This window comes from Zonotrichia albicollis, chromosome 3 (assembly GCF_047830755.1).
Source record: "Zonotrichia albicollis isolate bZonAlb1 chromosome 3, bZonAlb1.hap1, whole genome shotgun sequence".
Taxonomy (NCBI): Eukaryota; Metazoa; Chordata; class Aves; order Passeriformes; family Passerellidae; genus Zonotrichia; species Zonotrichia albicollis.
In genome coordinates this window covers 1,530,188-1,546,791 of record NC_133821.1, presented here as the reverse complement: position 1 = coordinate 1,546,791, position 16,604 = coordinate 1,530,188, and the positions used below count along the sequence as shown (strand labels likewise).

Sequence of the window (16,604 nt, the reverse complement as noted above, 5' to 3'; positions counted from 1 at the left end):
TCCCGGGATGCTTCAGTCCCGAATTTCTCTGTCCCGGTTCTCCCGGGGCATGCTTCAGTCCCGAATTCCTGTCCCGGTTGTCCCGGGGGATGCTCCAGTCCCGAATTCCTGTCCCGGTTCTCCCGGGATACTCCTGTCCCGAATTCCTCTGTCCCGGTTCTCCCGGGGTTGCTCCAGTCCCGAATTCCTGTGTCCCGGTTCTCCCGGGGTTGCTCCAGTCCGGAATTTCTCTGTCCCGGTTCTCTCGGGGGATGCTTCAGTCCCGAATTCCTGTCCCGGTTCTCCCGGGATGCTCCAGTCCCGAATTCCTCTGTCCCGGTTCTCCCGGGGGTGCTCCAGTCCCGAATTTCTCTGTCCCGGATCCCGCTGTCCCAGTGGCTCCAGTTCCTACCCGGTTCCTATCCCAGTTCTCCCTGTCCTGGGTCTTATCTTGGTTCCTATCCTGGTTCTTATCCCGGTTCTCCCTGTCCCTGTTTCCCTGGGGGAAGTTCTTGCCTCAAATCCCTGTGGGTGATTTTTGCCCCGGCATTCCCAGGGGATGCTCTTGTCCTGGTTCACCCTATCCCAGTTCCTATCCAATTTCCTATCCCAGATCCCAGTTCCTATCCCAGTTCCCCCAATCCCAGTTCCTATCCTGGTTCTTGTCCCAGATCTCCTATCCCAGTTCCTGTCCTGGTTCCTATCCTGGTTCCTATCCCAGTTCTGATCCCAATTCCTGGTTCCTGTCCCAGATCCCCTATCCCAGTTCCTGTCCCGGTTCCTATCCTGGTTCCCGCTATTCCAGTTCCTATCCCAGTTCCTGTCCTTGTTCCCCCTGTCCTGGTGTCCCGGGTCAATCTCCACCTGGAGTTTCTCCCTATCCCGCTTCCCCCGGGACACTCCTGCCCCCATTCCCCATCCCCATTTCTGCGGGGAATTTGAGACCCCTCTGGAATTCCCGGATGGATTTCCCCCCTTGGAAGTGGGACCGGAGCTGGGAGTGCTGCTGGTGTAACTGGGGTGGGGGTGACAAAACCCCAGCGGCACCAAATCCCAGGGAAAACAGAATCCATGGATCTGTGCCTGCCCCGAACCCCGTCCAGCCACCCTGGGACACTGCCAGGGATTCTCTGGGAATCCCAGCCCAGCCAGGAATTCCTTCCCAAGATCCCACCATCCCAAGCTCCCCTTTCCCACTGGAAGCCATTCCCTGCCTCCTGCCCCTCCAGCCCTTGCCCAAATTCCAGCTCTCCTGGAGCCCCTTTGGGATGGGGAAGCGGCTCCAAGGATTCCCTGGATCCTTCCCTGATCCAGCTGCACATTCCCAGCTCTCCCAGCCCTGGAGCAGCTCCGTGTCCCGCTGATTTTGGGATCCCAATTCCAGCTGGGCTCTCACCTGCCCCATCCCCATCCCCATGCCAGAGCCAGGATTGGGATTGGGATTGGGATTGGGATGTGCCGAGGCCCAGCCCCGTGGGACATTCCCGTTTTTCTGCAGCAGGATGGAGAACAAGGCCGTGGATCTCCACACCTTCTCCGAGCGGGAGAACGGATCCGTCCTGGAGGAGCCCTTCGAGGGACGGAGCCTTTCCAAGCTGAACCTCTGCGAGCACGGTGAGCACCCCACCCGGGATTCTCCTCCGAATCCACCTCTGGATCCACTACAGGATCCACCTGGAGATCTGCCTTGGGATTCACCCGGGCAGTGGATCCACTTTGGGATCTACCCCTGAATCCTTCTTGGGATCCACCACTGGATCGGCTTTGGGATCCACCTCTGGTTCCACCCCTGTGCCCACCTCTCAATCTGCTTTGGGATCCACTCCAGGATCCACCCATGGATCCACCTCCAGATCTGCCTCTGGATCCACCTCCAGATCCCCCCCAGATCCACTCCAGGATCCACCTCTGAATCTGCCTCCAGATCCACCCCAGATCCACTCTGGGAGTCACCTCAGGATCCACCCCTGCATCCACCTTCGGATCCAATGGAAGATCCACCTCTGGATCCACCTGGGGATCCACATTGGGATCCACCTCTGGATCCACCTCCAGATCCACCCCTGGATTCACATTGGGATCCACCTGTGGATCTGCATTGGGATCCACCTCCAGTTCCACCTCTGGATCCACCTGTGGATCTGCTTTGGAATCCACCCCAGGATCCACCTCTGGATCCACCTCCAGTTCCACCTCTGGATCCACCCTGGGATCCACCTCTGGATCTGTCTCCAGATCCATCCCAGATCCACCCCAGGATTCACCTCAAGATCCACCTTTGGATCCACCTCCAGATCCCCCCTAGATTCACCTCAGGATCTACCTTGGGGTCCATTTCTGGATCCACCTTGGGATCCACCCTGGATCCATGGTGGGAGTGGGAGCGCACAGATCTCCCAGGAAGGAGCTCCAGATGTGGTTCCTCTGGTGCAGGGATGAGCTCCCTGCTCAGCTCCGGGTTCCAGCCGGAATTCCTGGCCCTGGGAATGGTGGATTCCGTGGTTGGAGCAGCACCGGGAGCTGTCCTGGCCCTTGCCCAGGTTGTCCAGGGATTCTGCAGCTCCTCCATCCCTGGGAATGTCCAAGGAAATGTTGGGACACCCTGGGATGGTGGGAAGTGTCTCTGGGATGGGATTGAAGGTCCATGGATCCCATCCCAAACCATCCCGGGACTCTGGGATCAAGGACACTCAGGATCCATCCTGAGGGATTTTTATGGAATTTGGGGATGGAAAAGGGAAGGGAGACCCTTCCTGGAGTCCTGAATTCCCAGTGAAACCCCTGGATCCCGAAATTCCTTCTCAAGGAGGAGTCGGGATGGGGCTGTGAGAGCTGGGAATGTGCAGCTGGATCAGGGAAGGATCCAGGGAATCCTTGGAGCCGCTTCCCGATCCCAAAGGGGCTCCAGGAGAGCTGGGATTTGGGCAAGGGCTGGAGGGGCAGGAGGCAGGGAATGGCTTCCAGTGGGAATTTTGGGATCTTGGGATGGTGGGATCTTGGGAAGGAATTCCTGGCTGGGAGGGTGGGGAGGGGCTGGCTGCGCTGGGAACATCCAGCTCCGGATAAATTCCTCCTGGGAATGCTGCAAGGGGCTCATGGAGGCGACTCCAAGGGGACATCTTTGAATCTGGAGGGAGAGTTCCCCACCCAGTAGATCCCTGAGTGTTGATCCCAGTCCCAAAATCCCTGCTCCTGCCTCTTCCCAGCTTCCCGATCCTGCTGTTCCCATCCCTTCCCACTGGGAAACCGCTGGAAAAGCCGGAGCCCCCCGGGACCGATCCCAGAATTCCCAGCAAATCCCTTGCCCTGGGAAAGGCTGGAGGTGCCTCCCTGGCTTTGGGGATTTGATGGGATTCTGGAATTCCAGATTCCCTGGAATTCTCGGGGCTCATCCCAAGGCGAGGCTGACCCTCCAGGGAATCCCATTCCCAAGGGAGAGGAAATTTCTGGGAAGGGACTGGAATAAAGTCACCCCTGAGGTTGGGACCACCCGGATCCCGCCGGAATTCATGGAAAACTCCAACCGGGGAGTCGAGGATCCATCGGGAGCGCGATCCAAACCTTCTGCTGGCCCAGGAACGCCATTCCCGGACCTTTTCCAGGGTTTCGGGGACCCCAAATCCCCGAATCCCGCTTGTTTTCCTCCTCCCGCTCCCCGGAGCCTGGGCAGGGGCAGGAAATGTTCGCTTTTCCTTGGATCCCGGCCCTTTGCACGCTTCCAAGGGCCGGGAATGGGAGTGGGTGGATCGGGGCGCGCCGCCAGCTCCGCCCGGGCTGTCCCGGGAGCCGCTGCGAGTGCGAAATGTCAGGAAAACATCGGCGCCCTCCTCGAACCGCGGCTCCATCCCGGGAATTGCGGGCGGGGAGCGGGGGGTGAGATCCAGCTGGAGCATCCCGGATCCCACCTGAGCCGCGTTCCCGCGGGATCCATCCCGGAGATCAATCCCAAAGCCGGGCTGGGTTCCGGGATCCGCCCGCCGTAACCCTTTCCCGGCTGGAGCCTTTTCCAGCCATCCCCGTTTTCCCGGGATGGGCAAGGACAGGGATGGCGTGGGGGAGGGCCCCTGGAATTCTGGCATCCCCCCATCCAGGGGTTCCATCGCCGGAATTCCAGGGAGCAGCGAGATCCCACCTGGGCATTGCCTGGCAGGGGTGGGCCAGGCTGGAGCTGGGAATTGCCATGGGATGGGATCCCAAATCCCAGTGGGAATGGGTCAGGCTGGAGCTGGGAATTGCCATGGGATGGGATCCCAAATCCCAGTGGGAATGGGTCAGGCTGGAGCTGGGAATTGCCATGGGATGGGATCCCAAATCCCAGTGGGAATGGGTCAGGCTGGAGCTGGGAATTGCCATGGGATGGGATCCCAAATCCCAGTGGGAATGGGTCAGGCTGGAGCTGGGAATTGCCATGGGATGGGATCCCAAATCCCAGTGGAAATTGGATCCCAAATCCCAGTGGGAATGGGTCAGGCTGGAGCTGGGAATTGCCATGGGATGGGATCCCAAATCCCAGTGGAATGAGATCCCAAATCCCAGCAGGAATGGGCCAGGCTGGAGCTGGGAATTGCTCCTGGCCGTGGGATGGGATCCCAAATCCCAGTGGGATGAGATCCCAAATCCCAGCAGGGATGGGTCAGGCTGGAGCTGGGAATCACCACAGCATGGGATCTCCCAGCGGGAGATGGGAATTTCCATGGGATGGAATTCCAAATCCCAGCAGGAATGAGAGTCCAAATCCCAGCAGGGTTGCTCCAGGCTGAGTCCGGCCGTGGATCGGGGCTGTCTCCATCCAGGAGGTTTGGATTTGGGATTCTCCTCTCCTGTGGGATGAGGGCATCTGGATTGGAGCCTCGGAGCTCCAAGGAGCACAAAACACCAGGATGGAGGCTCCAGGTGGGAATTCTGGGCTTTTCCTCCATCTTCCATTGGTGTCTCCTTGGAGAAACTCAGATTTGGGAAAGGGCAAATGGAGCTGGAGTGAAAATGCTGGGAAAAGCTGCTCCCAGAAATCCAGTGTCCTTGCCAGGATCCAACAGGGAATGCTTTAGGTGGGAAGAGACCTTCAAACTCATCCCATTCCATGGGCAGGGACAATTCCCATGATCCCAGAGTGCTCCAAGTCCCATCCAGTCTTTCCTGGGATGCTCCCAGGGATTCTCTGGGAATTCCAGCCCAGCCAGGAATCCCTTCCCAAGATCCCACCATCCCAAGCTCCCCTTTCCCACTGGAAGCCATTCCCTGCCTCCTGCCCCTCCAGCCCTTGCCCAAATCCCAGCTCTCCTGGAGCCCCTTTGGGATGGGGAAGCGGCTCCAAGGATTCCCTGGATCCTTCCCTGATCCAGCTGCACATTCCCAGCTCTCCCAGCCTGCCATTGGATCCAAACCCATCCCGACTCTTCATTGAGAAGGAATTTTGGGATCCAGGAGCTTAATTGGGAACTGGGGGCTCCAGGAAGGGTCTCCCTTCCCTTTTCCATCCCCAAATTCCATAAAAATCCCTCGGGATGGATCCTGAGTGTCCTTGATCCCAGAATCCCGGCATGGTTTGGGATGGGATCCATGGACCTCCCATCCCATCCCACCCCATCCCAACACCTCCCACCATCCCAGGTGGCTCCAATCCCACCCAAACCCCATAAAAAACCCTGAAAAATTCCAAAAAAATACCCCCAAAAATCCCATAAAAAAAACCCATCCCAAGGGTGGCGCCTCGGGGGTGATCCCAACCATTCCCACGGCATTCCAAGGCCTCCCTGACCCCGTGTCCCGCTCCCTCCCGCAGATCCCGGCCGCAGGATGAGGCCCTGGGGGTGCCGGGGCCGTGTGGGCTCCGTGGCGGCGCTGAAATATTCCGTGGTGGGACTTTACCTGCTGGTGCTCCTCATCCTGGTGGGAATCTTCATCCTGGCAGGTGAGGCTGGGCCTGGCGTGCTCCCGGGACTTCCAGGAGCTTCCATGGCCTTGGAATTCCTGCCCCGGAGGGTTTTCCGGGTCATCCAGGGGAGGGAAGGTCGGGATACAGCAGGGAAAAGAACCCGAACAAAAATCCCACCGAAAATCTATAAAAAATCTATAAAAAACCCCAAAGAACTCCAAAAAAAATCCCCCCCACACCAAAATCCCAAAACTCCAAAAACCCATAAAAACCCCCAAAGAACTCCAAAAAAATCCCCCCCACCAAAATCCCAAAACTCCAAAAACCCATAAAAACCCCAAAGAACTTCAAAAAAAATCCCCCCACCACCAAAATCCCAAAACTCCAAAAACCCATAAAAACCCCCAAAGAACTCAAAAAAAATCCCACCCTCACAAAAATCCCAAAACCCCATAAAAATCCCCAAAGTATTAAAAATATCCCCCCAAAAATCCTACAAAAACCCATTAAAAAACCCCCAAAGAATTCTAAAAAAATACCCCCAAAAACAAAATAAAAAAAAAAAACTAAAAACTCAAAAACCCATAAAATCCCCCAAAGAATTCTTAAAAAGTTCCCCCAAAATCCCCAAAAAACCCATTAAAAATGCCAAAGAATTTGGAAAAAATCCTCCCAAAAATCCCCAAAACCCATAAAAAGGATTCTAAAAAATTCCTCTAAAACTTCCCCAAAAACCCCAAAACCCCATAAAAAATCCCAGAGGATTCTAAAAAAATACCCCCAAAAACCTAAAACAAACCCCAAAACCCTAAAAAAAAACCAAAAACCCATAAAAACACCCAAAGAACTCTAAAAAAGTTCCCCCCAAAGTACCAAAAAAAACCATTAAAAACCCCTAAAGAATTTGAAACCCCCCCCCCCAAAAAAAACATTTAAAAAATCCCAACAAATTTTTAAAAAATCCAAAAAAATCCTCCAAAAAACCTCCACGAACTCATTTAAAACGCCGAAGGATTTGGAAAAAAAATCCCCAAAAAATCCCCTCCAAAACCCAATAAAAAACCCCAAAAAACCTCATCACTCCCATCCAGCTGGGTTTTCCTGGGATAAGGACCATGGGATGCAGGCAGGGAATTATCCTGGCACATTCCAGGGCTCCTGCCTCCCCTTTCCCAAATTTTGCTGAGTGCGGGGATGGCAAAGCCCCTTGGGAATGCCTGGAATTCCCAGCCAGCCCCTCGGCACAACCGTTTCCCTGAGGGAATTGTTCTGAATTCCAACCTCAACTTTCCCCCTTAGGGCTGTTCCCTCTGGTGGTTCGTAAATCACAACAAAATCCCGAATATCCTGAAGTTTTTCCCTGGGAAATGTTTTTCCCTGTAGTTTTCCATCCTTCCCGTGGGATCTGTTCCACCTGAGCCTCCCCAATCCCTCAGATCCCTCCCAGGAATTCCGGGGATGAGCAGAGGGAACTGAACCCTGCGCTGTCCCAGGAGGAGAATCCCGGCTGGAATTCCGGGACAAACTCTGGGATTTGGGAACGGGGATTGGGAAGATTCCTGATTCCAGCTTGGACAGGGACAGGGGGAGGTGTCAGGGCTGGAATGGGGTGGGATTGAAGGTTCCTTCCCACCCAAACCATCCTGGAATCTTCTGGAGCTGCTGGGATGGATCCAGGCTGGAATTGTGTCCCAGCAGAGAAATCCCATGGGATGTGGCTCTGAGGGACAAAAAACAGGATCCAGGGAATCTTTGGAGCCGCTTTCCCATCCCAAAGGGGCTCCAGGAGAGCTGGGATTTGGGGGTGAAGGATGGAGGGGCAGGAGGCAGGGAATGGCTTCCAGTGGGAAAGGGGATCTTGGGATGGTGGGATCTTGGGAAGGGATTCCTGGCTGGGCTGGAATTCCCAGAGAATCCCTGGCAGTGGCCAAGGGTGGGTTTGGAGCACCCTGGGATGGTGGGAATTGGGATTGAAGGTCCATGGATCCCATCCCAAACCATTCCGGGATCAAGGACACTCAGGATCCATCCCGAGGGATTTTTACGCAATTCAGGGAAGGGAGACCCTTCCTGGAGTCCTGAATTCCCAGTGAATCCCTGGATCCCAAAATTCCTTCTCAAGGAGAAATCGGGATGGGGGTGGATCCAATGGCAGGCTGGGGAGCTGGGAATGTGCAGCTGGATCAGGGAAGGATCCAGGGAATCCTTGGAGCCTTTTCCAGAGGGAAAGGAGAGCTGGGATTTGGGCAAGGGCTGGAGGGGCAGGAGGCAGGGAATGGCTTCCAGTGGGAATTTTGGGAGCTTGGGATGGTGGGATCTTGGGAAGGGATTCCTGGCTGGGCTGGAATTCCCAGAGAATCCCTGGCAGTGTCCCAGGAAAGGTTGGATGGGCTTGGATCACCCTGGGACGGTGGGAATTGTCCCTCTCCAGGTGGAACAGGATGAGCTTTATGGTTCCTCCCCACCCAAGCCATCCCAGGACCCTCCAGCCCTTCTCCAGCACCGCCCTCCTTCTCCAGCCTTGGATCCCTTGCATGGGGGAACCTTCTGGGCTGGGAACTTCCCCTGCAGGCACCGAGGAACCGGGAATGTCCCTGGTGGGGTCACCCCAGGGCTCCTCCTGACCTCCCCTCACCCTCCTCGTCCGCAGTGTCCCGGCCCCAGGCGTCCCCCGAGGAGCTGAAGGCGCTGCTGGGGAACGTCCAACGCCTCAACGAGACCCTCCGGGACCTTCAGCTGCAGCTGCTGCCGCGCCCCCCGCCCCAGGCCGACCTCCTGGAGCACGTGTGGAGGCTGCAGGACCTCCTGCAGAACCACTCGGACTCGCTGCTGCTGCTCTCGGGCTCGCTGCAGAGGCTGCAGGCGCTGCTGCGGGCGCTGCAGAGCCAGGCCGGACAGACGGACAGCTCGCTGTCGCAACTGCGGGACTCGCTGGGCCAGCAGAGCGACGCGGCCCAGCTGGAGCTGTCGCGGCTCTGGGTGGAGGCCAACGGCAGCCGGCTGCTCCTGGAGCACCAGCAGCACCTCCTGGGACACCTGGGCGGGCGGCTGGAGGCGCTGGGCGAGCAGGCGGCGGCGCTGGGCGCGGCGCTGGACTCCCTGAACCGCAGCTGCTCCTACGAGCTGCGCCTGCAGCGCTCCCAGCTCCGGGACCTGCAGGGGCTCCTGGGCAACGCCAGCGCCGACGGGCGCAGGATGAGGGCGGCGCACGGGGCCATGGAGAGGCAGCTGAGGCTGGAGCTGGCCCTGCTCAACAACGTCACCGAGGAGCTGCGCATGAAGGACTGGGAGCACTCCGTGGCGCTGAGGAACATCTCCGTGATCCGGGGTGAGTGCGTGGTGGGAATGCTGCAGAACATCTCTGTAATCCAGGGTGGGAACATTCCAGAACATCTCCGTGATCCGGGTGAGTGAGTGGTGGGAACATCTCCGTGATCTGGGGTGAGTGAGTGGTGGGAACATTCCAGAACATCTCCATAATCAAGGGTGGGAACATTCCAGAACATCTTTGTGATCCGAGGTGAGTGCATGGTGGGAACAATCTGGAACATCTCTGTGATCCGGGGTTAGAACATTCCAGAACATCTCCGTGATCCGGGGTGAGTGCGTGGTGGGAATGCTGCAGAACGTCTCCGTGATCTGGGGTGAGTGGTGGGAACATCTCCGTGATCCGAGGTGAGTGCATGGTGGGAACATTCCAGAACATCTCCGTAATCCAGGGTGGAAACATTCCAGAACATCTCTGTGATCCGAGGTGAGTGCATGGTGGGAACAATCTGGAACATCTCTGTGATCCGGGGTGAGTGAGTGGTGGGAACGCTGTGGAACATCTCTGTGATCCGGGGTGGGAATATTCCAGAACATCTCCGTGATCTGGGTGAGTGAGTGGTGGGAACATTCCAGAACATCTCTGTGATCCAGGGTGGGAACATTCCAGAACATCTCTGTGATCTGAGGTGAGTGCATGGTGGGAACAATCTGGAACATCTCTGTGATCCGGGGTTGGAACATTCCAGAACATCTCTGTGATCCGGGGTGAGTGCGTGGTGGGAACATTCCAGAACATCTTCGTAATCCAGGGTGGGAACATTCCAGAACATCTCCATGATCCGGGGTGAGTGAGTGGTGGGAACATTCCAGAACATCTCCGTGATCCGGGGTGGGAACATTCCAGAACATCTCTGTGATCCGGGTGAGTGAGTGGTGGGAACATCTCTGTGATCCAGGGTGAGTGCATGCTGGGAACATTCCAGAACATCTCCATAATCAAGGGTGGGAACATTCCAGAACATCTCTGTGATCCGAGGTGAGTGCATGGTGGGAACGATCTGGAACATCTCTGTGATCCGGGGTGGGAATATTCCAGAACATCTCCGTGATCTGGGTGAGTGCATGGTGGGAACATTCCAGAACATCTCCATAATCAAGGGTGGGAACATTCCAGAACATCTCTGTGATCCGAGGTGAGTGCATGGTGGGAACGATCTGGAACATCTCTGTGATCCGGGGTGGGAATATTCCAGAACATCTCCGTGATCTGGGTGAGTGCATGGTGGGAACATTCCAGAACATCTCCATAATCAAGGGTGGGAACATTCCAGAACATCTCTGTGATCCGAGGTGAGTGCATGGTGGGAACGATCTGAAACATCTCTGTGATCCGGGGTTAGAACATTCCAGAACATCTCCATGATCCAGGGTGAGTGAGTGGTGGGAAGGCTGTGGAACATCTCTGTGATCTGGGGTGGGAATATTCCAGAACATCTCCGTGATCTGGGTGAGTGCATGGTGGGAATGATCTGGAACATCTCCGTGATCCGGGGTGGGAACATTCCAGAACATCTCCGTGATCCGGGGTGAGTGGTGGGAACATCTCCGTGATCCCGGTGAGTGCGTGGTGGGAACGCTGTGGAACATCTCTGTGATGCGGGGTGAGTGGTGAGAATGCTCTGGAACATCTTGGGGTGAGTGGTAGGAACACTCCAGAACACTCCAGAACATCTCCGCAATCTGGGGTGAGTGGTGGGAACATCTCCGGAACATCTCCGTGATCCAGGGTGAGTGGTGGGATGGGGAACACCTCTGTGATCCGAGGTGAGTGGTGGGAATGATCTGGAACGGATCTGGGGTGAGTGGTGGGAACGCTGTGGAACATCTCCGTGATGAGGGGTGAGCGGTAGGAACCCTCCAGAACATTTCTGTGATCCAGGATGAGTGGTGGGATAGGGAATGGTCCCCATGGGATGTGTCTGTGGGTGCTCAGGGATTGGAGAATCCCTGGATTCTGTAGTTGGAGAAGAACTCCAGTGGAGTTGTTGAGGTTGGAAAGGCTCTCCAAGGTCGTGGAGTCCATCTGGTCGCCGCCACTGATCCACGTCCCCCCAAATCCACGTGGATTTTAATCCCACCAGGGATGGGGATTTCAAACTGCCCTGGGCCTGTCCAACATTTCACAGCCCTTTCCATGAAGGAATTGTTCCCGAAGTCCAACTAAACCTTCTCTGGTGCAGCCTGGGGCCGTTTCCTCATCCCATTTCTTGTTTCTCGGGAGCAGATCCCAGCTCCCAACCAGCTCCAACTGCTCATGGAGACATGGAGAGGGAAAAGGTCCCCCCTGAGCCTCCTTTTCTCCAGGCTGAGCCCCTTCCCAGCTCCCTCAGCCTCTCCTGGGGCTCCATTCCCTTCCCAGCTCCGTTCCCTTCCCTGGACACGCTCCAGCCCCTCCAGGTCTCTCCGGTCAGGAAGGTTCCAGATCCATCCCCTCTCAGGTGTCTCCATGCCCTTGGACCCTCCAAATATTCCCCATCCATGGTTTGGAAGGAAACTCCCAAGGTTCCCTCAAAACTGCCAGGAAAAACCAACCTCCCCCATTCCCCCATTCCATCTTCTTTTCATTTCCCACCCTCAGCCCTTCCCAAATCCCGGAATTGTTGGGGTGGGAAGGGCCCTTAAATCCCATCCTGTTCCAACTCCAACACCTCCCACCTGCGGGAGATGTTCCACAGCATTCCCACCACTCACCCCGCATCACAGAGACGCTCCGGAACATTCCCACCACTCACCCTGGATCACGGAGATGTCCCAGGTTGCTCCCAGCCTGGCCTTGGACACTTCCAGGGATCCAGGGGCAGCCACAGCTGCTCTGGGAATGCTGTGCCAGGGAGGAGGAAATCCATGGAGAAACCCAGGAGATCCCAGTGGGAGCTCCAGGGCGGAGCAGGGGGTTGGGAGCAGCTCCTGCCCCGCATTCCACCTGTTCCCACGGGCTGTTGCTCATTCCTGGTGCTTCCAGCTGGAATTCCAGGATCCCACTCCAGATCCCATCCGGATCCCACTCCAAATCCCACGGATTCCTACAGAGCATTCCCAGATCCATTAAAACACATCCCTGCCCTTCCTGCCCCTTTTCCAGCTCCCAGAGCCCTGCCTGGGTCTCAGCTTCCCGAGTTCCTGGCTTTTAGGATTTCTCGGAAAACAGATCCCAGCCCTCGCCCTGGATGGGTGGGAATGACCCTTCCCGGCCTCTCCGTGCCCTGTTTTCTTTCATCCCAGGAATTTTTTTTCCTCCATAATTTTTCTCTTCAGATTCCTCCTTCCCGGTGTTTTGTGTCCTGATTATTTTCAGCTTTTGGGATTTGAGCCTTTTCAGGATGAGGGATGTATTTTGCTGGAATTCCAGCTGGAATCCCAAGGCCAGGGAATTCCAGTGCCAAGTGCCAAGGCACTTGTTCCCCTTTTTCCAGCTGCTGAGCTGCAGGGGATGGATGTGGTGGATCCCCAGGAGCTCCAGGAGATCCATCCCTCTGGAATACCAACAGCTCCTGGGGTGCTGCCCCTCATCCCGGGGGACCCTGGCTCCCGATCCCTGTTTGTTTTTGGGATGTTTTTGGGATGTTTTGGGATGCTGGGATCACCCTGCCCCAATCACTTCGATATTTCCCTATTTCCCCACTCTTGGATCCCGCTTTTCCCTCCCCATCCGTGGGAATGACGTCACCTGCTCTGGGATGAAGCCACCAAGGGTGGGACCCGTCTCGGAGCCCTGGAATCGCGTTATCCCAAACCAGACCCCTCCCCGAGGGCCGGCACCGGATTTATCAGCCCTGACACATTCCTGGCATCCCAAACTTCCCTCTCCTCCCATCCCATGGATGATTCCTGGGGCCTCGTGCCCAGCTGGATCCATCCCAGCTCCAGATGTCCTTGGGTGAGTCCGTCCTGTTCCCAGCTGGATTTGGCCGAGCCATTCCCTGCCTGCCTGGGGGGGGCCTTTTCCTTCTCCCCAAATCCTCGGTGATCCTGGATCCTGGAATTGGGCGGTGGCAGCTTGGAAGGGTCCCCAGGCTCCTCCCCAGCATCCAAGGATTGCTCCGAGCACCTCCCGTGGCTGGGGAAGTTCAACACGGAGGAGTTTTGGGAATTTTGGGAGTTTTTGGTGACTCCTGTTTTGGGAGAATTCCTGGGATTTGCTCGGTGGATCCCTGGGTGGGATCAGATCTCAAAGGTGACGGGACAGTCCCATCCCTCAGGAAACGCCTCATCCCTCTGGGATTGGAGGGTGGCAAGCAGGAATGGGATTTCCCAGGTGTGACCCTCAGGAGTTGTGGGATGGGAAAAGCTGGGAATGCTCCGGAGCCTCTCCCAGACAACATTCCCGGTTTTCCTCCAGCCCAGCTGCTCCCTGGGTCCTGTCCTAAGAGCTGCTCCTGGGATGGGACCATCCCCGGGAGCATTCCAGAAAATCTGAGGCTGCCCCATCCCTGGAAGTGCCCATCCCAAGGATCTGGGTCCATCCTAAGGATGTGGGGATCATCCCAAGGTCTGGGGTCCATCTCAAGGGTCTGGGGTCCATCTCAAGGGTTGGAGGTCCATCCCCAGGATCCAGAGTCCCTTCCCAGGATCTGGGGTCTGTCCTTGGAATCTGGAGTCCATCCTTTGGACCTGGGGTCCATTCCCAGGATCCGGGGTCCATTTCCAGGATCTGGGGTTCATCCTCGGGATCTGGGGTCCATTCCCAGGATCTGGAGTCCATCACAAGGGTCTGGGGTTTATCCCAGGGATCCAGAGTCCATTCCCAGGATCTGGGGGGCATCCTCGGGGTCTGGGGTCCATTCCCAGGGTCTGGGATCCATCCCAAGGTCTGGGGTCCATCCCTGGGATCTGAGGTTCAGTCCCAGGATCCGGTGTCCATCCCTGGGATCTGGAGTCCATTCTTTGGATCTGGGGTCCATCCCTGGGATCCAGTGTCCATGCCTGGAATCCAGAGTTTATTCCCAGGATTCGGAGTGCATTCCCAGGAGTCTGGGGTCCATTCCCAGGATCTGAGGTCCATCCCTGGGATCTGGATTCCATTCTTTGGATCTGGGGTCTGTGCTTGGGATCTGGAGTCCTTCCTTAGGAACTGGGGTCCATCCCCGGGATCCAGAGTCCATTCCTGAGATCCAGAGTCCATCCTTTGAATCTGGGGTCCATCTCTAGGATCTGAGGTCCATCCCTGGGATCCGGGGTCTATCCCAAGGGTCTGGGATCCATCCCTGGGATCTGGAGTCCATTTCCAGGATCCGGAGTCCATTCCCAGGATTTGGGGTCCATTCCCAGGATCTGTAGTCCATCCCTGGGATCCGGTGTCCATCCCTGGGATCCAGGGTCCATTCCCAGGATCTGGAGTCCATTCCCGGGATCCAGAGTCCATCCCTCATCCCCTCAGCCCCTGGAGCTGTTCATTCCCTGGCAAAGAGAGAGCCAGGGCCAGTAATTCCATGTTTCCCATCGTCCTTTCCTATCCCAAACCATCTCCAGTTGGGATGTTTCCCAACCTTGACGTGGTTCAGGATCCCACTCTGAATCCCACGGATTCCTACAGAGCATTCCCAGATCCCAATTCCTGATCCATTTAAACACATCCCTGCCCTTCCTGCCCCTTTTCCAGCTCCCAGAGCCCTGCCTGGATCTCAGCTTCCCAAATTCCCGGCTTTTGGGATTTCTTGGAAAACAGATCCCAGTCCTCGCCCTGGATGGGTGGGAATGACCCTTCCCGACCTCTCCCTGTCCTGTTTTCTCTCATCCCAGGAATATTATTTCCCCCTCATTATTTTTCTCTTCAAATTCCTTCTTCCCGTTGTTTTGGCTCCTGATTGTTTTCAGCTTTTGGGATTTGAGCCTTTGCAGGATGAGGGACAAAACCCAGGATTGGGATTTTGTGTGCGTTCCTGGGATTTCACCAAAATCCCGCTGTCAATCCTCTCCTCAAGGATCATCTCCAGAATTCCCAGAGGATCATCCCAGCTGGACAAATGGAAATTGTCCCTGCCCCTGGATGATCCTTAAAATCCTTTCCAACCCTCAAAATTCCAGAATCTTTTGAACATTCCCAAAATCTGTATTTTCCCTGATTTCTTGCAATTATTTCATCGGGAATGTCCCAGCTTCTGGTCCAAAGGAAAATTCCCGGATTCGTGCTCAAGGTGGAGCTTCCAGGTGAATTTTCCTGACACTTGGAGCCAAAAAGTTGGTGGGATCCAGCTTGGAATTTCGGATCCACAAATCCCAGGAGTTTAAAATCATGGAAAACTGCTTTGTCCTGGCTTTGTTCCCACGTTTCTCAGTGATCCTGGATCTCCTGGAGCTCCTGCTGCATATTCCTGACTCTGGGATGTGATCCTGGAGCTCCTGGATCTCTTGGATCTCCAGCTGCCCATTCCCAATGCTGGGATATGATCCTGGATCTCCTGGAGCTCCAGCTCCACATTCCTGACTCTGGGATGTGATCCTGGAGCTCCTGGATCTCCTGCTTCACATTCCTGACTCCAGGATGTGATCCTGGATCTCCTGCTGCACATTCCCGACCCTGGGATGTGATCCTGGATCTCCTGGAGCTTCTGGTGAACATTCCCGACTCTGGGATGTGATCCTGGATCTCCTGGATCTCCTGCTGCACATTCCTGACTCCGGGATGTGATCCTGGATCTCCTGGAGCTCCACCTCCACATTCCTGACTCCGGGACGTGATCCTGGAGCTCCTGGAGTTCCTAATGCACATTCCTGACTCCAGGATGTGATCCTGGATCTCCTGCTGCACATTCCCGACCCCGGGATGAGATCCTGGATCTCCTGGATCTCCTGCTGCACATTCCCGACTCCAGGATGTGATCCTGGATCTCCTGCTGCACATTCCCGACTCTGGAATGTGATCCTGGATCTCCTGGGTCTCCTGGTGCACATTCCCAATGCTGGGAAGTCATCCTGGATCTCCTGGAGCTTCTGGTGAACATTCCCGACTCCAGGATGTGATCCTGGATCTCCTGGATCTCCTGCTGCACATTCCCGACTCCGGGATATGATCCTGGATCTCTTGGATCTCCTGGTGCACATTCCCAATGCTGGGATGTGATCCTGGATCTCCTGGATCTCCTGCTGCACATTCCCAATGCTGGGATGTGATCCTGGATCTCCTGGAGCTCCTAATGCACATTCCTGACTCCAGGATGTGATCCTGGATCTCCTGGATCTCCTGCTGCACATTCCTGACTCTGGGATGTTATCCTGGATCTCCTGCTGCACATTCCTGACTCCAGGATGTGATCCTGGATCTCCTGGAGCTCCTAATGCACATTCCCGACTCCGGGATGTGATCCTGGTTCTTCTGGAGCTTCTGCTGCACATTCCCGGCTCTGGGATGTGATCCTGGATCTCCTGGAGTTCCTGCTGCACATTCCCGGCTCTGGGATGTGATTCCCGCTCTCCGTTGTGT

The 16,604-nt window shown here is 56.0% G+C and overlaps 1 protein-coding gene across 1 annotated transcript in view; it reads left to right on the top strand.

The window, feature by feature from the left end:
- Window positions 1-16,604, top strand: part of SCARA5 (scavenger receptor class A member 5) — a 38,979-nt gene that overhangs the window by 2,061 nt on the left and 20,314 nt on the right. Inside the window, exons 2-4 of the mRNA XM_074536356.1 lie at window positions 1,478-1,593; window positions 5,762-5,890; window positions 8,505-9,182. Of these exons, the coding sequence (XP_074392457.1) occupies window positions 1,482-1,593; window positions 5,762-5,890; window positions 8,505-9,182 (919 nt within the window). The 5' untranslated portion in view covers window positions 1,478-1,481. The remainder of the gene's footprint in view (window positions 1-1,477; window positions 1,594-5,761; window positions 5,891-8,504; window positions 9,183-16,604) is intronic.